Source organism: Belonocnema kinseyi, chromosome 8 (genome assembly GCF_010883055.1).
Source record: "Belonocnema kinseyi isolate 2016_QV_RU_SX_M_011 chromosome 8, B_treatae_v1, whole genome shotgun sequence".
In the NCBI taxonomy this organism is placed as follows: domain Eukaryota; kingdom Metazoa; phylum Arthropoda; class Insecta; order Hymenoptera; family Cynipidae; genus Belonocnema; species Belonocnema kinseyi.
Window position 1 is genome coordinate 111,792,685 of NC_046664.1, and position 17,705 is coordinate 111,810,389.

At 33.4% G+C, this 17,705-nt stretch overlaps 1 protein-coding gene across 1 annotated transcript; it reads right to left on the bottom strand.

Moving 5' to 3' along the window:
- Positions 1 to 1,317: 1,317 nt before the first annotated feature.
- Positions 1,318 to 16,617, bottom strand: LOC117179071. Its single transcript, XM_033370711.1, has 5 exons — positions 16,036 to 16,617; positions 15,650 to 15,839; positions 14,844 to 15,346; positions 2,183 to 3,460; positions 1,318 to 2,003 (listed from the first exon to the last, which is right to left on the bottom strand). Exons 1-5 carry the CDS (start codon positions 16,305 to 16,307, stop codon positions 1,493 to 1,495), a joined length of 2,754 nt encoding a protein of 917 aa, XP_033226602.1. The 5' UTR covers positions 16,308 to 16,617; the 3' UTR covers positions 1,318 to 1,492.
- Positions 16,618 to 17,705: the final 1,088 nt, after the last annotated feature.

Sequence of the window (17,705 nt, forward strand, 5' to 3'; positions counted from 1 at the left end):
TCCTCTCAAATTGATTCGAAGAATTGAAAAAATAATCCGATGAAGGATATAAAAATCCGTTGGATGAATATGAAAATCCGTTGAAAGGATGTAAACATCCGTTGCTGGAATATAAAAATCCGTTGTATGTTTGACTTATCTTTGGTTGAACATGAAAGTTCAACGCGCAATATTAAGAGTGCAGATTTCTCTGTCCTGGTACTGGGTTGCTTTTGATCACTTCTCACTTAAAGTTTTGTTTAAAGTTACATACTTTTTTCACTCACTAGTATTTAAACTCACTGAGCTTTAAAGTCACTCACTAGTTTCTGAAGCCACTGTTTTGAATGTTACTGAGCTTTAAAATCACTCACTAGCTCTTAGAGTCACTAGGTTGAATGTCACTGAGTTTTAAAATCACTCAACTGTGAGCACGAGATCACAAAAGCACTTTTTACCGACGTAAAATGTAACCGGTTTCTCGAAGGACCATGTTTTGGGGTGATTTCTGTTAACAAGTAAATGTTTACTATATAAAAACTCGTTCATTGAGAAAAGATATTGGACAATAATCGTACCGAAAAATCTGCTATAATAAGTTCAGTTGCGCGAGAGTAACAAGATAAGTTCTTAACTATACGAAGGTACAAGAATAATTGAATTCGCTGACTGGAATATCGAGTCTCGAAGAAAAGGAAAAGTGTGAAATTTTGGTAAATAAGTGGGAGCGTATTTGAAGATTATTGGTGGAAATTGAGAGGCTGGGAACAACAGATTCTTCTCTAAATGTTGGAAGGGATGGTGGGAAAAAATGGAGAAAAGGGCCGGAAGGTACAAGATGGGACTGCGAGAGACCGATAGGGTAATAATAATTAGGACCTAATCTAGGACCTTAGGCTGTACCAAGGTCGACCATTTCCTTAAGTACCTAGAAGAACGTGCTCGGCGTCAAAGTAAAAGATTAGGAGGAGACTAAATCATAAATACATAAATAAATTTCTTAAGACAAGAAAATCTGAAACCTAAAGAATTTGGGATAACAGAAATACATAAAAGTAGAAAGTAACAATTTCAAAGAAATCTGACTAACAGCTGTGTTGGTAGAGCCTTTATCTAAATTCGAAGGATGACAAATATTTTCAAAGTAGTATTAATAAAAAATGGAAAAATTACAAAAAATATCAGAAATAAAATAAAATTGTTACGGCGTAACAAAGAGAGATAAAAGAATATCTACAGAAGTGAAAATAACAGTCACTGGCCAAGTCTTAACAACCTTAAAAATTGAATTGTTTTTTTTTATTCAATGAATTTTCTCGACCATTAACAACTATATATGTACAACTGTATATTCAATTTATGCTTTTATACATATAATAATCAAATCAAATATGCATCTTAAGATTATGTACTTGGACGCTTCAAAGAAATTATGTTACTAATCGCATTACCCCGACTCTTCGACTCACTTCTTTTTATAACCTTCTTAATCGTTAATTGAGCACTTTGTCTTTTACTTAATTTCCCTAAATATTTCCTTGTGATTCTTCCCAGGGCCATTGACATTATTAAGGTCATGAATCTGCAAAATTTCGATTGGATTCAAAGAAAATTGACTGCACTCTGGTGATCCAATCGTTATAATTAAAATAGTAATAAATTTAAAAAAATAAGTGGCTCTTAGCATATAAGCATTTCCAGTCCCATACTGAAATAAGGGAGGTCCAAACGAATGAGCATCGAATATATAGTAGGCTTCACAATATTTCGAAATTCCAAGACATACATTTTCACATGTTAGAATACCAAATCGATATTTCAGAAAAAATTGCTCTAAGGTTTTCCAAAGATATCTGTTGGATTTGACGTATATTTTTCCACAAATTTCTGGTAGTACTCGGACTTGGAATAATAACTCTCCAATTTTAAAATATTCAGAGAGGTAATTGTTCCAACATTCAACATTCACATATTCTGGTTTTCGAGATTTTTCTTCCGCTTCTAGGACACTGGAGGTATAGTAGCTGTGTAAGGTAGAAATATGGTTGATTAGATGATAATTTTACAGTATAAACACCTATAGTGGATGCTACATTTATTTATTTGAAACTTTTGTGCAACAAGTTGATATGTATATGATACGTATATAGGATAAAAGTGAATAAGATGAATAGATAAGAACAGTAAAATAAAGAAGACGTACCCATCTCCACAAAACAAAATGGCATCTAAAGTCCGAGGGGACCAATATTCTGGTGCCATTAGCTTCGTCATGCCAGCAAAAATTACATAGCAAGCATTACATTGTTTGCCTCTATTCTCCACCGGAAAAATTGGATCTTTAATATGTACTTGGCCCCACAAAGAGAAAAGCTTACCCTCTTCCTCCACATAATAATGATGCCACTTCAGCTTCTTGGTAATGATATCTTTTTCATTCTTTTCCTTCTCCGTACTTGACAATCTTGCCCATGTAATTCTCATTGATTTAAGCCAACTTTGCTTCTCTAATTTTTCTCTTCCACAGATATCAAATTCTTTTTCTTCTTCATTCACACAACTGTCTGACAACTCATCTGAGTCTACTGGACAAGCATATAATTCGTTTTTGGGTAAAGAATGCAATTTCTGTTTGGGAACACCCCTTTGTAATAATTTGATGTTGTGAAATTCGCAACAGTGGTATGTCATCTGGAATATTTGGATAGTGAAGACGTCCTTTTTTAGTTCTGATTCCTCTTCTAGTCCATCTGGATTGCTTGAATTTTCTCGTTGATTTTCTCGATCTCCATCTCCTTCATTCGGTATATCTCCTTCGAATGTATTGCATTTTTTTTTTCCGCCTCCTTGGCCTTCATGTTCATTTTCTCCGTTTTCTTGCTCATCGGTGCCATCTTCATTCACCACCAAATGAGCCTCATACACATAAGCGCGAAGCAACAAAATCATTAGATGTCTTTTCAGAGACTCTCTTGAGCAAAATTTCATGATGCAGCCGTATCCACAGTCATTCCACAATCCAAATTGATCACACCTAAAAGGATTATAGAGATACCAGTAGAGTCCATCTTTCCAAAAAGCTAAAGCAAATCTAGTCGTCCTGAAGACACAATTCTTGTTCTGTAGATCCAACTTATCAAACCAATCCTCTATTTCTTTTGTGGTTTTATGAACTAGTAATTTTTGGGTGATCGAATTCTTCTCGGAACCAATTACTTCTGAAGTGTGCATCAATTCCTTTCTCTCTAACTCTTCCTGCTTTTTCAAAGTTTTCTCCTCAAAATCCGAATTCACGTCAGTGATTCGAGGAATCTCCTTTAATTCGTGAATCAATTCCAGTTCAATGCCGTATTTGTAATTATAAACCACTATATCGTCAAAACGTTGATTTTTCCTTATATTGATGTAACCCATGTGCAAGAAAAGCATCCAAGCGTGGTCGTAGATATAATCTACATTTACACTCCATGCAAGTTTGTATCTAAATTGGGAAAATATTAGGATTTAATGATATAAAAGTACCTGATGTATGCCAATTTATATTTTAAAAATAATTATTTTCTTCAAAGTTTAACAGTGCTCTAAGCTCAGTTATGTGAAACGAATCAAGGAGCGACGATATCAGCGATTGATCGAGTCGTCAGTAAGACTACCATATGTTTCTAGTATGCAGTAAAACAGGCCGTTGGCAACTTTGGTTGAGAAAGTCAGCAAAAATTACCTGATGTGATAATCAAGGTTACTGTTTCGAAATCAAGGTCAAAAAAAAAATTACAGAATATATCTTATTATTGTAAACAATATTTTTTAAAGCTATTATCGCAATGTTCATGCAGAAACAAGGTTTTGTCTACAATAGAACTTTTTTGGCATAAGGTACTTAGCGTACTTAGGGTATTTTAGTGTCGACTTCTTACCCCACGCACATTACTGACCTCCGACTCTGGACCCTCTCGGGTTTTTAGATTAGGGCTTTATGCAACCTATTTGCGCTTATGATTGATTGATGTGATAAAAAATAATATGTATGACTGGTGTGATAAAAATGGTATACGTAACACTCGGCCCCTAAATGTCACTTTGCCTCGTGTAAATTGCAGTACTCCGGCCAAAAAAGTGACACTTACGGTCCTTGAATCACAAATAACTGCTTTCCGACACAGGCGTGATAATGAAGCTTTTTGATATCTTTCTTTGTTCCATAGGGTAGCAATTTATATAGCTAATCTTGATACCTGCCTTAAAAAAATTATATAACCCGATTTTCAAGAGTGGTAACCTCACTATTGCGTTGTAGTTTAATTAACCTTTAGAGGGCCGGAAATTTGGTAGGAAAATCGAGCTCAGAAAATTGGCCCAAAAATGATCTTATATCATTGATTGATCATAGACAAAGTCACGAAATTTAATTTTCGTGTATTTGGAAGTGCAAATATATGTTTTTGACGTATTTTTTGACGTTGAATCCAAATCTGAGATAAAAAATACCGTAAATTCAAAAATAACCCAAATAATGAGATAAAAACTAAAAACTATCCCTTTGCTCCGCCTGAAAATGGATAAAATGGAAAAAAGAGTCAAAAATTGTGAGGGGGATGAATTTATATTGAATTATATCAAATATTAACGTCCAAAACATTTTATAACAATATTTGAATATAATTATAATCTCATGCAAACGAAACAAGGCACCGTTTTGAAATAGTTCGAATAGTAAACTTGAGGGGTATGGGGTAGTTAAAAAGGGGTTGGAAACGATCAATTCAACTTAAATTACATTAAAAACCGGTAGAAATATTACAAAAATGAACATTTTAATCTAGAAATAAAAATTAAAGAAGTCTTGCCAGGTAAACCCTCTAAAGGTTAAAAAAAGTAATTGTTTGTAGTATTTGGATAAACACAAAGTGATAAGATACCATCAACTTCTGATAAATTACCGATAAATTAACATGAATTATCTAGAATTTCTGGAAATTTTCAGATACTTTGAATTTCCTGTCATTTTCAACTATTTTAAATTTTCAGAAATTTCTGATAATTTACCAAATGACCAGAAATTTCTGATAATTTACCAAATGTCCAGAAATTTACGAAAATGAGCAGTCGGCTTGCCTAAGGCTCACCTTCGGCTTCGTCTTCGACTTGCCTAAGTCTACGCCTTCTGCTTGCCTACGGCTCGCCGAATGTTCCTGCCACATAAAATACTTCTTGTACATTTTTAAGTTCTAAAAATATAAATCTTTTATAGCTGAAATCAAAATTTGGAAAGACTGAATATAGAACGAATTACATAGGAATATTTTTTAGAGAGGTTTGAAATTTATAATATTGATTTCACAGTTTACGTTAAAATTATAAAAATTAAAAAGGACTGACTCGAATAAATAGAAGTAGATTTAATAGAAGAATAAGTTTTTAAATTTTAACACTTTTCCAAAACTTTAATGCCAAGTCATGTAGCTAATTCAAAGATATCAGAATCTATGAATCGGGGATACGTTAGTTGGCTGTTTCGAAAACAAAGTTTGTACACGAATTTGAAAAATGGAAAGTAGGGACGTTTAGAGGTCTTTTAAACCTAAGCTTTATATCTGCATACAGAAGCATAACTGGCGACTGGATTAAATGAAGAATACTAGATTTTAGAATAAAAGCAATCGATTCAGTAGATGTAATGAATTAAATCCTTAATTAAACACGAATTTACATCTTGAATCGTAAAAGCTATTTGTGATATGAGCGTGGAGCTTCATGTATGAGCCGGCGACTCGAACTACGAGTGTGAAAAGAGCTGACGGCAAACACTGCAGTCAAACGAGTTTCCGGTAAGAAGGCTTGCATCCAAATGAAGGGTGGACATTCAAAAGTGTATAAGAGCCATTTTTTAAATTTTCTGAGGCGGAGGAAAAACGTTTGCATGTTGGCATTTTTCAATATTTTATTATTTTGTGAACTATTATTAGTAGATTATCATAAAACATGTAACGTCTCAAAATTCTAAGTACTTCCGATAAAAATTACGTGTAAGTCGAAGTGGTCTCGAAATTCAAAACTGTAAGAACCAATAATGATCATGTTACATCAAGCGGTTAACATGGAACTTTAAAAACCATGTACTAAAATGCATAGAAATTTAAGTGAAAAAACTAGTGTTCGGTTTATTAAAAATGTTTTCATGAATATTTTATTATTTTCAGCATTATGCATTATGGAGAAAAAATATTTCATAAAATTAATGCCCGATTGACCATAGTATTGCGATGTTTCGGCGATTGGAATAATAATTTTGGTATCAAAATGTTCAGAAAAGAATAGACTATTCAAATGTACGCCCTGTCTAGATTTCCTATTTTCTATCGAGGCCCTAAAGTGGCAATCTATCGAGGGCACAAGCGGAAACGCTACGCTCGGACAGCGAGGTTAGAAGTAGACAAGCCAATGAGGACCTATTAATAGGGTCGTTATAGAACCTAGATAGTCCCTTACACACTGAGAAAAAGAATACTTCTAAGACGATGTTGATTCAAATAAAATATTTTTAAATTATTAAAAAATTGATCATGCTTTTAATGCTGTAGTGTGATGCTATGGTTCCAATAGTAAAAAAGTTTAACTAGCACATTGCCATAATCTATTATCAGAAATATTTCATTCAAAGAAGGAAAATATTAATCCAATTGTAAAATAAATTTTCTTTGAAAAAGTTGAATCTAAAGATTTTATACCTTTCTGTACCCACTGACAAACTCTCCTCCGTTTTTCTCGTATTCTTATTGACATTTAATTCTTAATTATACTCCCCGCACGTTATAATTTATGTTTCGAGGTGGGAGACATCCCAGACGATTGGAAAGAAGCGATTATCGTACCAATATACAAGAGAAAGGGAGATAAAATCGAGTGCAATAATTACAGAGGGATTAGCTTATGAAGCACCGTAAATAAAATATATTCAAAAATACTTATTCGTAGTGTAATGAAAATAACAAAAGCAAAGATTTGGGAAGTCCAAAGTGGGTTTATGCCAGGAAGGTCATGTACAGATCAAATATTTAGCTTAAGGCAAATAACAGAAAAAAGTTTGAGAGTAGGAAAAAAGTTTTTTGTGCATTTGTTGACCTAGAAACAGCTTTTGACAAGGTAGATAGAAATAAACTTTGGGAAGTCCTGAAAGTGTATGGAGTCAATGGATGGATCCTACAAGCTATAAAAGCAATATATACACGTTGCAAAGCGAGTGTAAGAGCGAATGGGAAAGTGAGTGACTGTTTTGATATTATGCAAGGAGTTAGACAAGGATGAGTTATGTCTTCATGGTTATTTATATTATTTATGGACAAGTGTTTAAGAATGGCTCTCTTCGACGAAGAGGGTTTGGATCTCGACACAGTAAGGGTACGTGGGTTAGCGTTCGCAGATTATAAGGTTGTTATGGCAGAGTCTATCGAAGACTTACAAAGAATGTTGAATAAACTAGATGTAAGCATGAAGAGCGTGGGCCTCAAAATTAACGCAAATAAAACAAAAACTATGGTGTTCGAAGGAAATAGTGAGAAAACACTATGCAATATTTTATTAAATGAGAGAATTGAACAAGTTGATAAGTTCGTATACCTTGGTAGCTTATTTACTAGGGACGGGAAGATAGATGAGGAATTCGATAGACGAATAAGTGAAGGTAAGAAGGTTATTGGTAGAGCAGGTCCCCTTATCAGAAGTAAAAATATAACAAATAAAGCTAAAATGGCAATACATAATTCCATATTTTTACCGACTGTACTAGACGGTGGCGAGACATGGACTTATCAAGAAAAAGATAAAAGTAAAATTAACGCAATTGACATGAGATTCATGCGCATAATATGCGGGAAAACCCTGATGGACAAAGTAAGTAAGGAGATAATTCTAAAAGAATGTGGTGCAGAAGAGACGCTAGTAGACACATGGGAAAGAAATCGGTTAAGATGGTTCGGACATGTTGAGAGAATGCCAAATGAATGACTAACAAAACAAATGTATTAAGGTAAAGTAAATGGTAGCGTGCCCAGAGGTAGACCGCGGAAAGAATGGTTAGAATGTGTGAATGAAACCCTAGTTAGAAGAGACATAAGAAGTCACAAAAACACGAGTGCCTGCATGAAAAATGCATGGACATAAAAGAAGCTAGAGAAGTATACCAGGACAGGAAAGTATGGCGGAAAATAGTTAATGAAAACAGTGTTAGTAGAGTGAGTGACGCCTGAAACAAAAGACCTTGGCCACTAATGGACCCAAGTGGGGAACCTTACATAACGACTTCGTGAGGTTCTTCGCTTGGGGTGATTGCCAGAGAGATTGATCAGCATCCTGGGTCGGAGCAGTGTTGCGTAACGAACGTGTTATTTACTTAAATAGCTCGAGAATTCTGGATCAATGTGAAAAATCTCTATCCCTTCCACACACTACTCCTTTCCCCTACCGAGTGAGTCACGCCACCCCAAAAGGGAAATGGCTTAATGGTGTAATAATAAATAATAATAATAATAAAGGCAAACGCAGTTTATTAAAATATCCCCAAGCGCTGAGAATCGAGCGCACGCACCGCACGCTTAAAAGTCGAACGCCTAATCTCCATAGCTACGATGCTACGCTGAGTGCGATATCATAAATGCTTGACGGCATTCATCCGATACTTTAGAAATTAGGAAAAAAACGTTTTTGAAGCTCGATTTGTAATATATGAGGTTTAAACGTACTTACATGATTTCAAATTAAATCCATCTTTAAGAAAAATTCTTTTGAAATCTTTAAGACACCAAATGTTTTATATTTTTTTTAAAAGAAAAAATGAACGTTTTAAAAGTTTGCATCTCGGTCATTTTTTAAATTTTTTCTTTTTTAAATTTAAGTATAATTAAGTATCACAACATTAATGTAATTTTTTGCACTCACAGTTGTATTACCCGTTTTATATGTTGAGGGCTTTACAAGGTTCCCTCGAGAAAATAATTAGTTGATAAAAATTATTTTTTAAATATATCTTTATGAATAAAGCTTTTCATCTAGTTTAATTAAAAGAAATAGTGCTAAGAAGTGAGTATATAAATACTTTAAGTCGAGTAGCACACGACAATAACCTGTCGAGGGCCAGCAGAGGGGAAGCCTAGATTCTTCCAGCTAGAAAATCAGGTTGCGGCCTCGTAAGAGCCAATATTTAGTTTAGGCATAAAGAGGCAATTTCGCCCCGAGTTCTACCAGACCATTGGCTCTTAAATAGTTTTAAATTTCCAATATGCCTTGACTTACCAGAACGCGATTTAAAAAAATTCTTAAGCGCAAACTATTTCAAAGTTTGCAGTGCTTTCAAGGCGAAAATAATGGCTTTCGATTGTAGATAAAAAATTGATGAAAACCGGATTTCGAAAAAATGGCTCTTATACACTTTTGAATTTTCACCCTTTAAAGCTATCAAAAGTTTAAATCCCTAAGAATGCTGTTTCTGTCTTACGTTTTTAATTCACCGATTAGGCAGCGAAACTAATTAAATTTCCAATCCTGTTCAAAGCCAATCGGACTTCGGACCTGCCAAAGGTAACCCCAATTAAATTAAAAACACATTTTTGGTTTAAGACATTAGTAGGCTCTACAAAAGCATGAAATCTATACAATCTATTAGGACTGAGCATAATAATACGTTACTTTATCGCAAAACACGCGCTTAATTCAAATTGTATCAATTACAAAAAAGAAAGTTAAAGTATTTAAAATGAAAAATTATCTTACGTTTAATTGCGTTCGTCGATGTGGGTCTAGTCAAAATGTATTGCAAACAGTGTTTACTCAAATTCAGGGTATATCGACGGGTGAGTGGAAGAACGTAGTGTCTGATTTTTGTTTCAAGAGACGTCGTATTTCGCCACGGTTCCAGTACATGTCGTATCTAGTTTGTGGTCGAACATACGTAGTATTTCTCTCGCAGATTCAAAAGACGTCGTACTATATCTCGACCGCCCAAGAGACGTCGCGTCGTGCCTCTCTCGCGGTTCAAAAAAAGTCGAAACTCATTCGCTGTTCAGAAGACGTCGTTCATCGCCCGCTGCTTACGAGGCGTCGTTCTCGTTTGCAGTTTAAGGAACGTATTTTTAAAAATTTATACTTTTTCAGCCTGTATGAGATTACTAATAAAAGGGCACAATATACTTTATTTAAAAAATAACTTATAAAATATTTGTAAAAAATTGTTTCAAATTAATTATGCTGCTGACAATGAAGAATATCTGCTAAAATGAGGTACAAAATATATTTCTGAAAACCCTACGGCTATAACTTTACATAGTGGCCGATTACGGAGTCCAGCTAGAAGTGCAAGCTATATTTCTCCTCTTTTTCAAGTAACTAGTATGCATCCAAGTCTCCAGGTTGGTCGACTACGGAGCCCAGATGGTGCGCTATATATTTTTTTCTATTTTAAGTACCTAGTGTGTATTTTTGAAACAAATCTTTTTAATTCTATGACCTTTTTTTTAATACGTATAATGTTTCGTAAATTTACCCTTTTTTTAAACATAGAAAAGACACAAAATTACACACGAAAGAAGCGCTTAATTTGCATTAATAAAACCTTATTAGTAACGCTCTTATTAAAGGAGTACCAATTTGAAATGTGGTACAGATTTTCGATCAAATAAGTTACTAATATTAACTAAGACCGGGGCGAGATACGACGTCTCTTGTAACAAAAATTAGACACTACGTTCTTCCACTCACCCGTCGATATTCTAACGGCAGGTCTACCAAAATGGGCAGTTCTAAAAAGTAATGGGCAGTTCTAAAAGTCACTTGGAAGATGAGGAAAAGAAAAAGAGAAAGAAAAATAGAGAAAGAGAGAGAGAGACAGACAGAAAGAGAAAGAGAGAGAGAGAAAGAGAGAGAGCGAGCGAAATGAGCCTGATTACGAGATCTTGAATCTTTTTTTTTTAGAAATCGTATACTGTCAGGTCGGGCAGTTTTAAATAATCCTGAGAATATACCCTGCTAAAAGTCGGTTGCGGTCATTGCTTTATTAGAGTTGTTTCAAAGAAGAAATGCTCTCGCAATTGACATTCAATTAGCAATTGTTGTTCAAATTAATAAGATTTCTCGAAAAAAATATAGTTCTGTAAAAACCTGGGAATTGTCATGGATTTTCAACAGAAAATCAGGACATCAGGACAGGTGAGGCCAAACCAGGACGTCTGGTAGCCCTATCTTACACTACAGCTATATGTGTGGAAATTAATGCTGACGTCACAGAAAAAGATGGGGTTTCCATTAGAACCTATTTTTGGTTCCAAAGGAACTGCACCAAAAATGAACCCCACTTGCTGAAAAGAAACTCAAAAAGATCAATAATCTCTAAATTATACCCTAGTTGGCGTTCTAAAGGAACCCAAATTATAGTTGATCTTATTTATAAAGTACGTATTTTCCGCTTTGCCCACTTCGACATTTTGTTTAATTAATCACATGATTTTTAACTAAAAGCAAAAATGTAATCCAACTCTAATGGACATAACTTAATGAAGATAATCCAAGTACAAAATATTACCGAAATTAAAGTAGATATAATGGTCTGATAAATATCGTTTCTAGGTTATGTAGCAATGTTGTCAATGTTGTCTATTGGAGTTCAATATCTAAAAGATACCAACTCTTTTTTGAGCCTTAACTTTAGTGAACCCCCAGTTTTTCTGTAGTAAAATAGCTAATACTGCGTTTTCAAATGCCTTTTACGTCGGCATTATTTGAAAACAGTTAATAAAAATAGTGAAATATGCGAAATTACTAGGAATAAAAATTGTTCTACTTTATGTTTGCTTTGGGGTATTCAAAAGTACCCAGAAAAATATTGTGGCCGCTGGGTAACGAAAGTAAATCAATTTCCGGGATAACTTCTATTGCTATGGGGATTCAAACTGCAAGAACAAAAACGGTATTTATTCGAATTTAATGATTGTCACATCAACATTGAGCGCAGGATACGCAGGAAATTTTCGAAATCTTTTAAATGCAAGCCTTCTTACCGATTGTCAGTTTCTGCTGTTTACGTCCATTACATACTTTTCCCAAAAACCATATGAGAATGTTATTTAATGCCTAATTACACTTTTCATGAAATCATCTAGTCCATATGATGGGTTTTAGTCAAAATCTGCCGGATCTGTATACACCAAATTTTTAAAATTTTATCGCCAGGAGTTAAAAACCGCTTTTTGAAAACTTTTTGGAAAATCTTTCGTATCTCCAATTCTTTCTCGTTCATTCTGACGCAGATAGTTGGATTTAAGCACTTTGCGTACCATTTAAAGGAGGGGTATTGAAGTGTCAGTCATCGATTTCAATGGAACTTCACCGAGAAACATTTTAAAGGGTTGAGAAGTAACCCGGAAGTTCAGCCCGCAAAAACAGTTTTTCACGAACTCTACTACTATGCAAATTTTGTTGTTGTAACCAATTGGAGATTGTTTATCATTGATCGCCGATATACGTATCGCCTTTGCTTCCTAGAGGTTGCATCCCTTATTTTTAATGGGGGTAGAAATGAGTTTTTCTGCACTTTTTGCTCTGTAAAAACTTCAAAAATAATCGAATATTTACAAACATAATTTTATTCTAAAGAAAATCAAATTGTCAAGTCGACGTGTTTTAGGGGTTTTCACAAAAGTACATTTCAGGAGGGTAAACCACCCCTTATTAGTATTCTTTAATTTTAGCTGAAAAATTATTTTTACATTTTATTAAGGTTAGCGTAAATGCATGTGTTAACAATAAATAGTATGTATATTCCAATACCAGCACAAATATAGTATTTATCGCATTTTGGAGGTTAAATTACCCTTCCTGGTTGTACACATACTCTCTAAACCTGAATCAGCGATAAGTATACCACTAATTAAAATCAAGTATATACGCCGCATAAAATAGCGAAATTTTGCTGCTGATCAGTGAAATTTCATTGATCAACAGGTAAATTTCACTGATTTGCCAGCGTATATACGCTGATTTGAATTAGCGGTATACTTATCACTGATATGGATTTAGAGAGTATGTAACAATGAACATTGTCTAATGGTTTTTTCGTAGCTTTATGATAATTTTTAAATTTCGAATGACAAAATAAAAGAATTTTTTTAATGTACAATGAGACAAAAAATGTAGTATTCGCAACAAAACCATTTTTTGAGCAGTTTCTGTTGTCAGAGCAAAATTTTGGTTGTTAGGACAAAATTATTTTGCTGGCCAAACAAAATATTTGGTTCTTAACACAACATTATTTTGTTAAGCCTTGTTTTGTTGTCCTGAACAAATTTTTGGTTTGCCAACAAAACTATTCAGTAAGGCCAACGAAAGATGCAGGCACGCATATGCACTCTTTCAGTGGGACCACGTGCACAAGTGTGCAAGTTAATTTCCATGATGGTGGATAATACTAGTTAAGTCGCGTATTCCGGTATCGTCAGACGTGCTGTTTAAACTAAGCTAAGTAAGTGAATAAACATTATGGATACTTAATACCTCGTAAATGAAATAGTTTAACTGTTCATTTATCGTTGAGTGTAGACAATTTTATCTTTCTTTTCGTAGAGCATGGCAATGATAAAGATGTGTTTGAGGGTCTCATGTCTGATATTACTTTTATTGAAAAACTCTTGGCACACGAAGTGCTTAGAATACAAATAAAATTTGAACAAAAGCTACGAGATTACATCGTGTTAGGGAAAAAGGTATCTCCAATTCAACATCGAATCAGGATAATAGTTCTTTTCAGAAAGTATAAAATAAATCACCAACGGAATTGTTTGTAGAGGGCGACGATAACGACTCCGTGTCGGAGGTACTTTTTTCATTCTTTATCGTTTTTGGTTGTATTTTTATAAAATTCACATTATTGAGATGACGAACTGAAGAAAAACTATCTTTTTAAACAAAATATTTTTTTGACCTAAAAAATATTTAGCAAGGCCGACAAAACTATTTTGTGTATACAGCAAAACAATGTATTTCACACACAATAATAATTTAATTGACCATACAAAAGTATTTTGTTAGGTTAACGAACAAATTTTGTTAAACCAAGAAAATATTGTATTGAGGTGACAAAAGAATTTTGTTGCCTCAAAAAAAAATTGTTCCTACTAACAAAACAATTTTTTTTGGCCGACAAAAGGTACCAACAAAAAAATTTGGTTGGCTCAACAAAATAGTTTTGTTGCACAAAGAGCAACGAAGTTATTTTGTTGGGACAACAACATTCTTGTTGTTCCAGCCAAACAGTTTTCTCAGTGTACATATACACAAGTTGATGGGATCAAAACCAATCCAAAAGTTCACCCCCCGAAACCGTTGTTTCATGATATCTCTGATTCTAAGCAAAATTTTTGTTTCTTTCTAACCAGTTGGCGATATAGTTTATTATCGAATAAATATTGAATGAATTTTATAATTTTTCTAGAGAAAAGTTCAAAACTTACATTCTTACCTCGATGGAAAAAGGGAATATAACTCCCGGGGTTTGGAATGTTGTATTTAATATCGTCGTTTAATAATAAACTATCGCTAACTGGACTTAAAAAACTTTGATAATAAAAGAGGAATTCTGAATTCGGTATTCGGCAATGTAGACAACTTTAATTCATATCAATTACTGACACTCTGATCATTGCTAAATATTAACACACTATGTAGGGGTAATTTATTCGGTAACTGACACTTCGCTACCTTTCTTTGTTAGGAGCATAGATCCTATATCTACAAATCTTATACCTTCACCCAGTCCAGAATCCCCCCTTTATTCACCATTGACCATTCTACCCTTAATACAAATTTGGTATGTATACTTATACCTCAATTGTGTTTTAGCCAATAAAGCAACAACCGCTTGATAGAAGCAGAATTTCCAAGTTTTTTCTCTTTCACGTCTTGGAGATAATTCCACAATATGCATTCCTTTCAGGCCTCTGAGACATACATCTGCATATATTCTTTTTCCTTTCTTTTTAGACGAGAACTCAAGCAGTATATAATCTCCATCCACCAATCCTGGATTTTCACCAGCAGCTCGATCCACCATTAAATATTTGGCGATTTTGGGATGTGTACGTGGAATTCTTGCATGTCCCAATCCCTTATGACTAATATAATCGTCATTAGGCCCATATTCGCTTATATCTTCTGTTTCCAAAAGACACGGCAATACTCCCATTCTTTTACTTTTCGTTATTTTTTCAATGTGCTTCCACTCTTCTGCCAATTTCCTCTTGATATATGGTGACGTCCCAGGCCATATTTTACTAATGTTTTTTGATAGTTTTGGAACATCTTGTTGAAGGGAACTTAAAATATCTGCCTGATGAGAGAAATGGATTTGTTTAATGTTTACAGGCAATTACTTATTTTTTTATTTTAGCGCAAGCTCTTAAATAAAAAAATAAATTGAGTGCTCAAAACTGGGTTCCAGTTTCAGCTTCAAAATGTATAAAAAATTGACTGGAATAGATTTAATACTTAGAGATTGTCCTAAATATCTTCACGTAATTTTCTAAGTTCATGCTCATAAATTTTAATATATTCGAGTTACCCGAGTTTTTCGAGGACAAGTCGAAGTTTATCTTACGGATTGATCTGAGCACATTTTTCTTAACATTCTCACCTTATCATCAGGAGTTAATTCTCTGAGAAGATTAGCTTTATAGTTCTGATGAAAAGTATTCAATGGAAAACATTTTAATCCTTGAGGAATATTTTCACTCGATACCAACTGAGAAAATCCAGGAAGAGCCGCCGGATTTTTCTCCTTAGGTTTATCGGCTCGTTTTAATCTTCGATATTTTTCAATAAATCTAGAAGTATTTTATTTTATTTTGAAAAAAAATGTAATTATAAAATAAATAATTGGTATAGAACTGCCAAATTAAGATTACATAGTGTGGTAGTTCAAAAATCACCTAAAACTAAGACTAATTAACTAATTAAATAACAAAGACTAATTAACATATTGGTGACGCATTTATGGGGCAAAAATAAAAAAATATTTACGACATCATATAATTGCGCCAGACATTCTCATCATCACAAGTCCATTTCTTAGAAGAACATTTCCTTTTATTTTTTTGCGTTTTAGTTTTTTCATTTTGTTCTTTACTTTTTTCCTCTTTGGTAGTTGTAAGAGAATCTTTTACTTCTATAACATCTGTTATTTCACTTTCTGTAGTTTCAGTTACTTCAAATTTCGCCATTTCAGTTCCTTTAACTTCTGTATTTTCAGGTTCCTCACCTTCCAGCATAGAATTTTCGTTCGATTCAGTCATTTTGTTATATTAAAATTTTTCACCAATTGAAATCCTCGTACATTGATTCACAATATTGAGGTTATCTTGCAAAATAGACAACAAAATTTCGATTAAAACCCATCAATTCAAAGAACGAATGATTTTTATTAATTAGACATTTTCTGGGTCACTTTCCATCAAAGCCAATTAGTCACATTTGACTGATTACTAACCAGAAAATTTTGAAATATATACTTATTCTAAAAAATGACACATAGGAATTCTATCCATGGCGAGAATCAACAACTGACGACCATTTTAATTATAAAGTGTCTCGTGGACCCAAAATTCGGGATCAGTAGAGTTCTTCTATAGATCCTCAAGGTAGAGTTGAGACAACTTTACTCCGATTTAGATTGGTGTAACATAACCGAAATCGGATGTTCTAAAATACGCGCGGTATTCAAATAAAATTTTCTAATTTCATCGTTGCCTTTATAGAAACCAAAGATAAAAATGATCGTACAAATATTAATTAATGTTCAGTGAATAATTATGGGAATAATACTTACTTTTGAATATACGTGTTTTAAAATTTTCTGAAAATTTAAGTATTTTGATCAAACCTACTTTCTTTTTTGGTTTAAAGTAATTTTTTTTAAACTGAAAATGGAACTATTTCTTTTTTTGAGGACAATTTTTTTAAGTTGCAAAATTCATTTCTCTAGTTAAGAATCAAAATATTTCATTGCATTTTTTAAATTAATGTTTAAACTTAAAGAAGAAGTAATTTACTTAAAATTCGCCTATTTTTAATTCAACGGTATTTTAATTGATATAAAATTATTTGTAGATGTGGATATTAACTACTCAATATTTCGTTGAACACTATTCAATGTTCCAAATATCTCATGTGGAAAATGTTCCTCCAATTAATGCAAAAAAATTTGCTTTAAATTATTATACTTGCATGCATATGAACATATGAATTCACGAACATATGAATTTGGACTTGGTGTCCAATCTTTTCGGTTGACTTTTTGCAACCATAATTTTCGAAGATGTGGATCCTGTGGAAAATTCTGTGAGTGCAAGCTTTCTACACAAACATTCTTGTTTTTGCAGTGCAAAATGCAACAATTCACCATTTGATCTTCATAAAAATGACTATTTATCTTCTCTTGCACGAAATGTATCCACGGTATAAACTAGAAGCAATAACCTCAATCAAGCACTCGCATCACGGATAACTTCATCATGTAATTTTATTATATTGTAAAATGGTAAACAGATGAAAATAACAATTGACAATAAAATATATTAATATTCAATATCAGTATTATACAAGACCACGAAGTGTTTATAAAATTTATTTGCACGAAATATATCAACAGTTCAAATTTTAGGTGTTTCACAGTTAATTTCCATTTTCCGTTG

Coding starts and splice junctions, on each gene's coding strand:
- LOC117179071 (XM_033370711.1), bottom strand. CDS start 16,307: ATGACTGAATCGAACGAAAATTCTATGCTGGAAGGTGAGGAACCTGAA. Junction 15,840..16,035: donor TGGCGCAATTATATGATGTC/GTAAATATTTTT, acceptor AAATACTTCTAG/ATTTATTGAAAAATATCGAA. Junction 3,461..14,843: donor TTGGCTAAAACACAATTGAG/GTATAAGTATAC, acceptor TTCCCAATTTAG/ATACAAACTTGCATGGAGTG.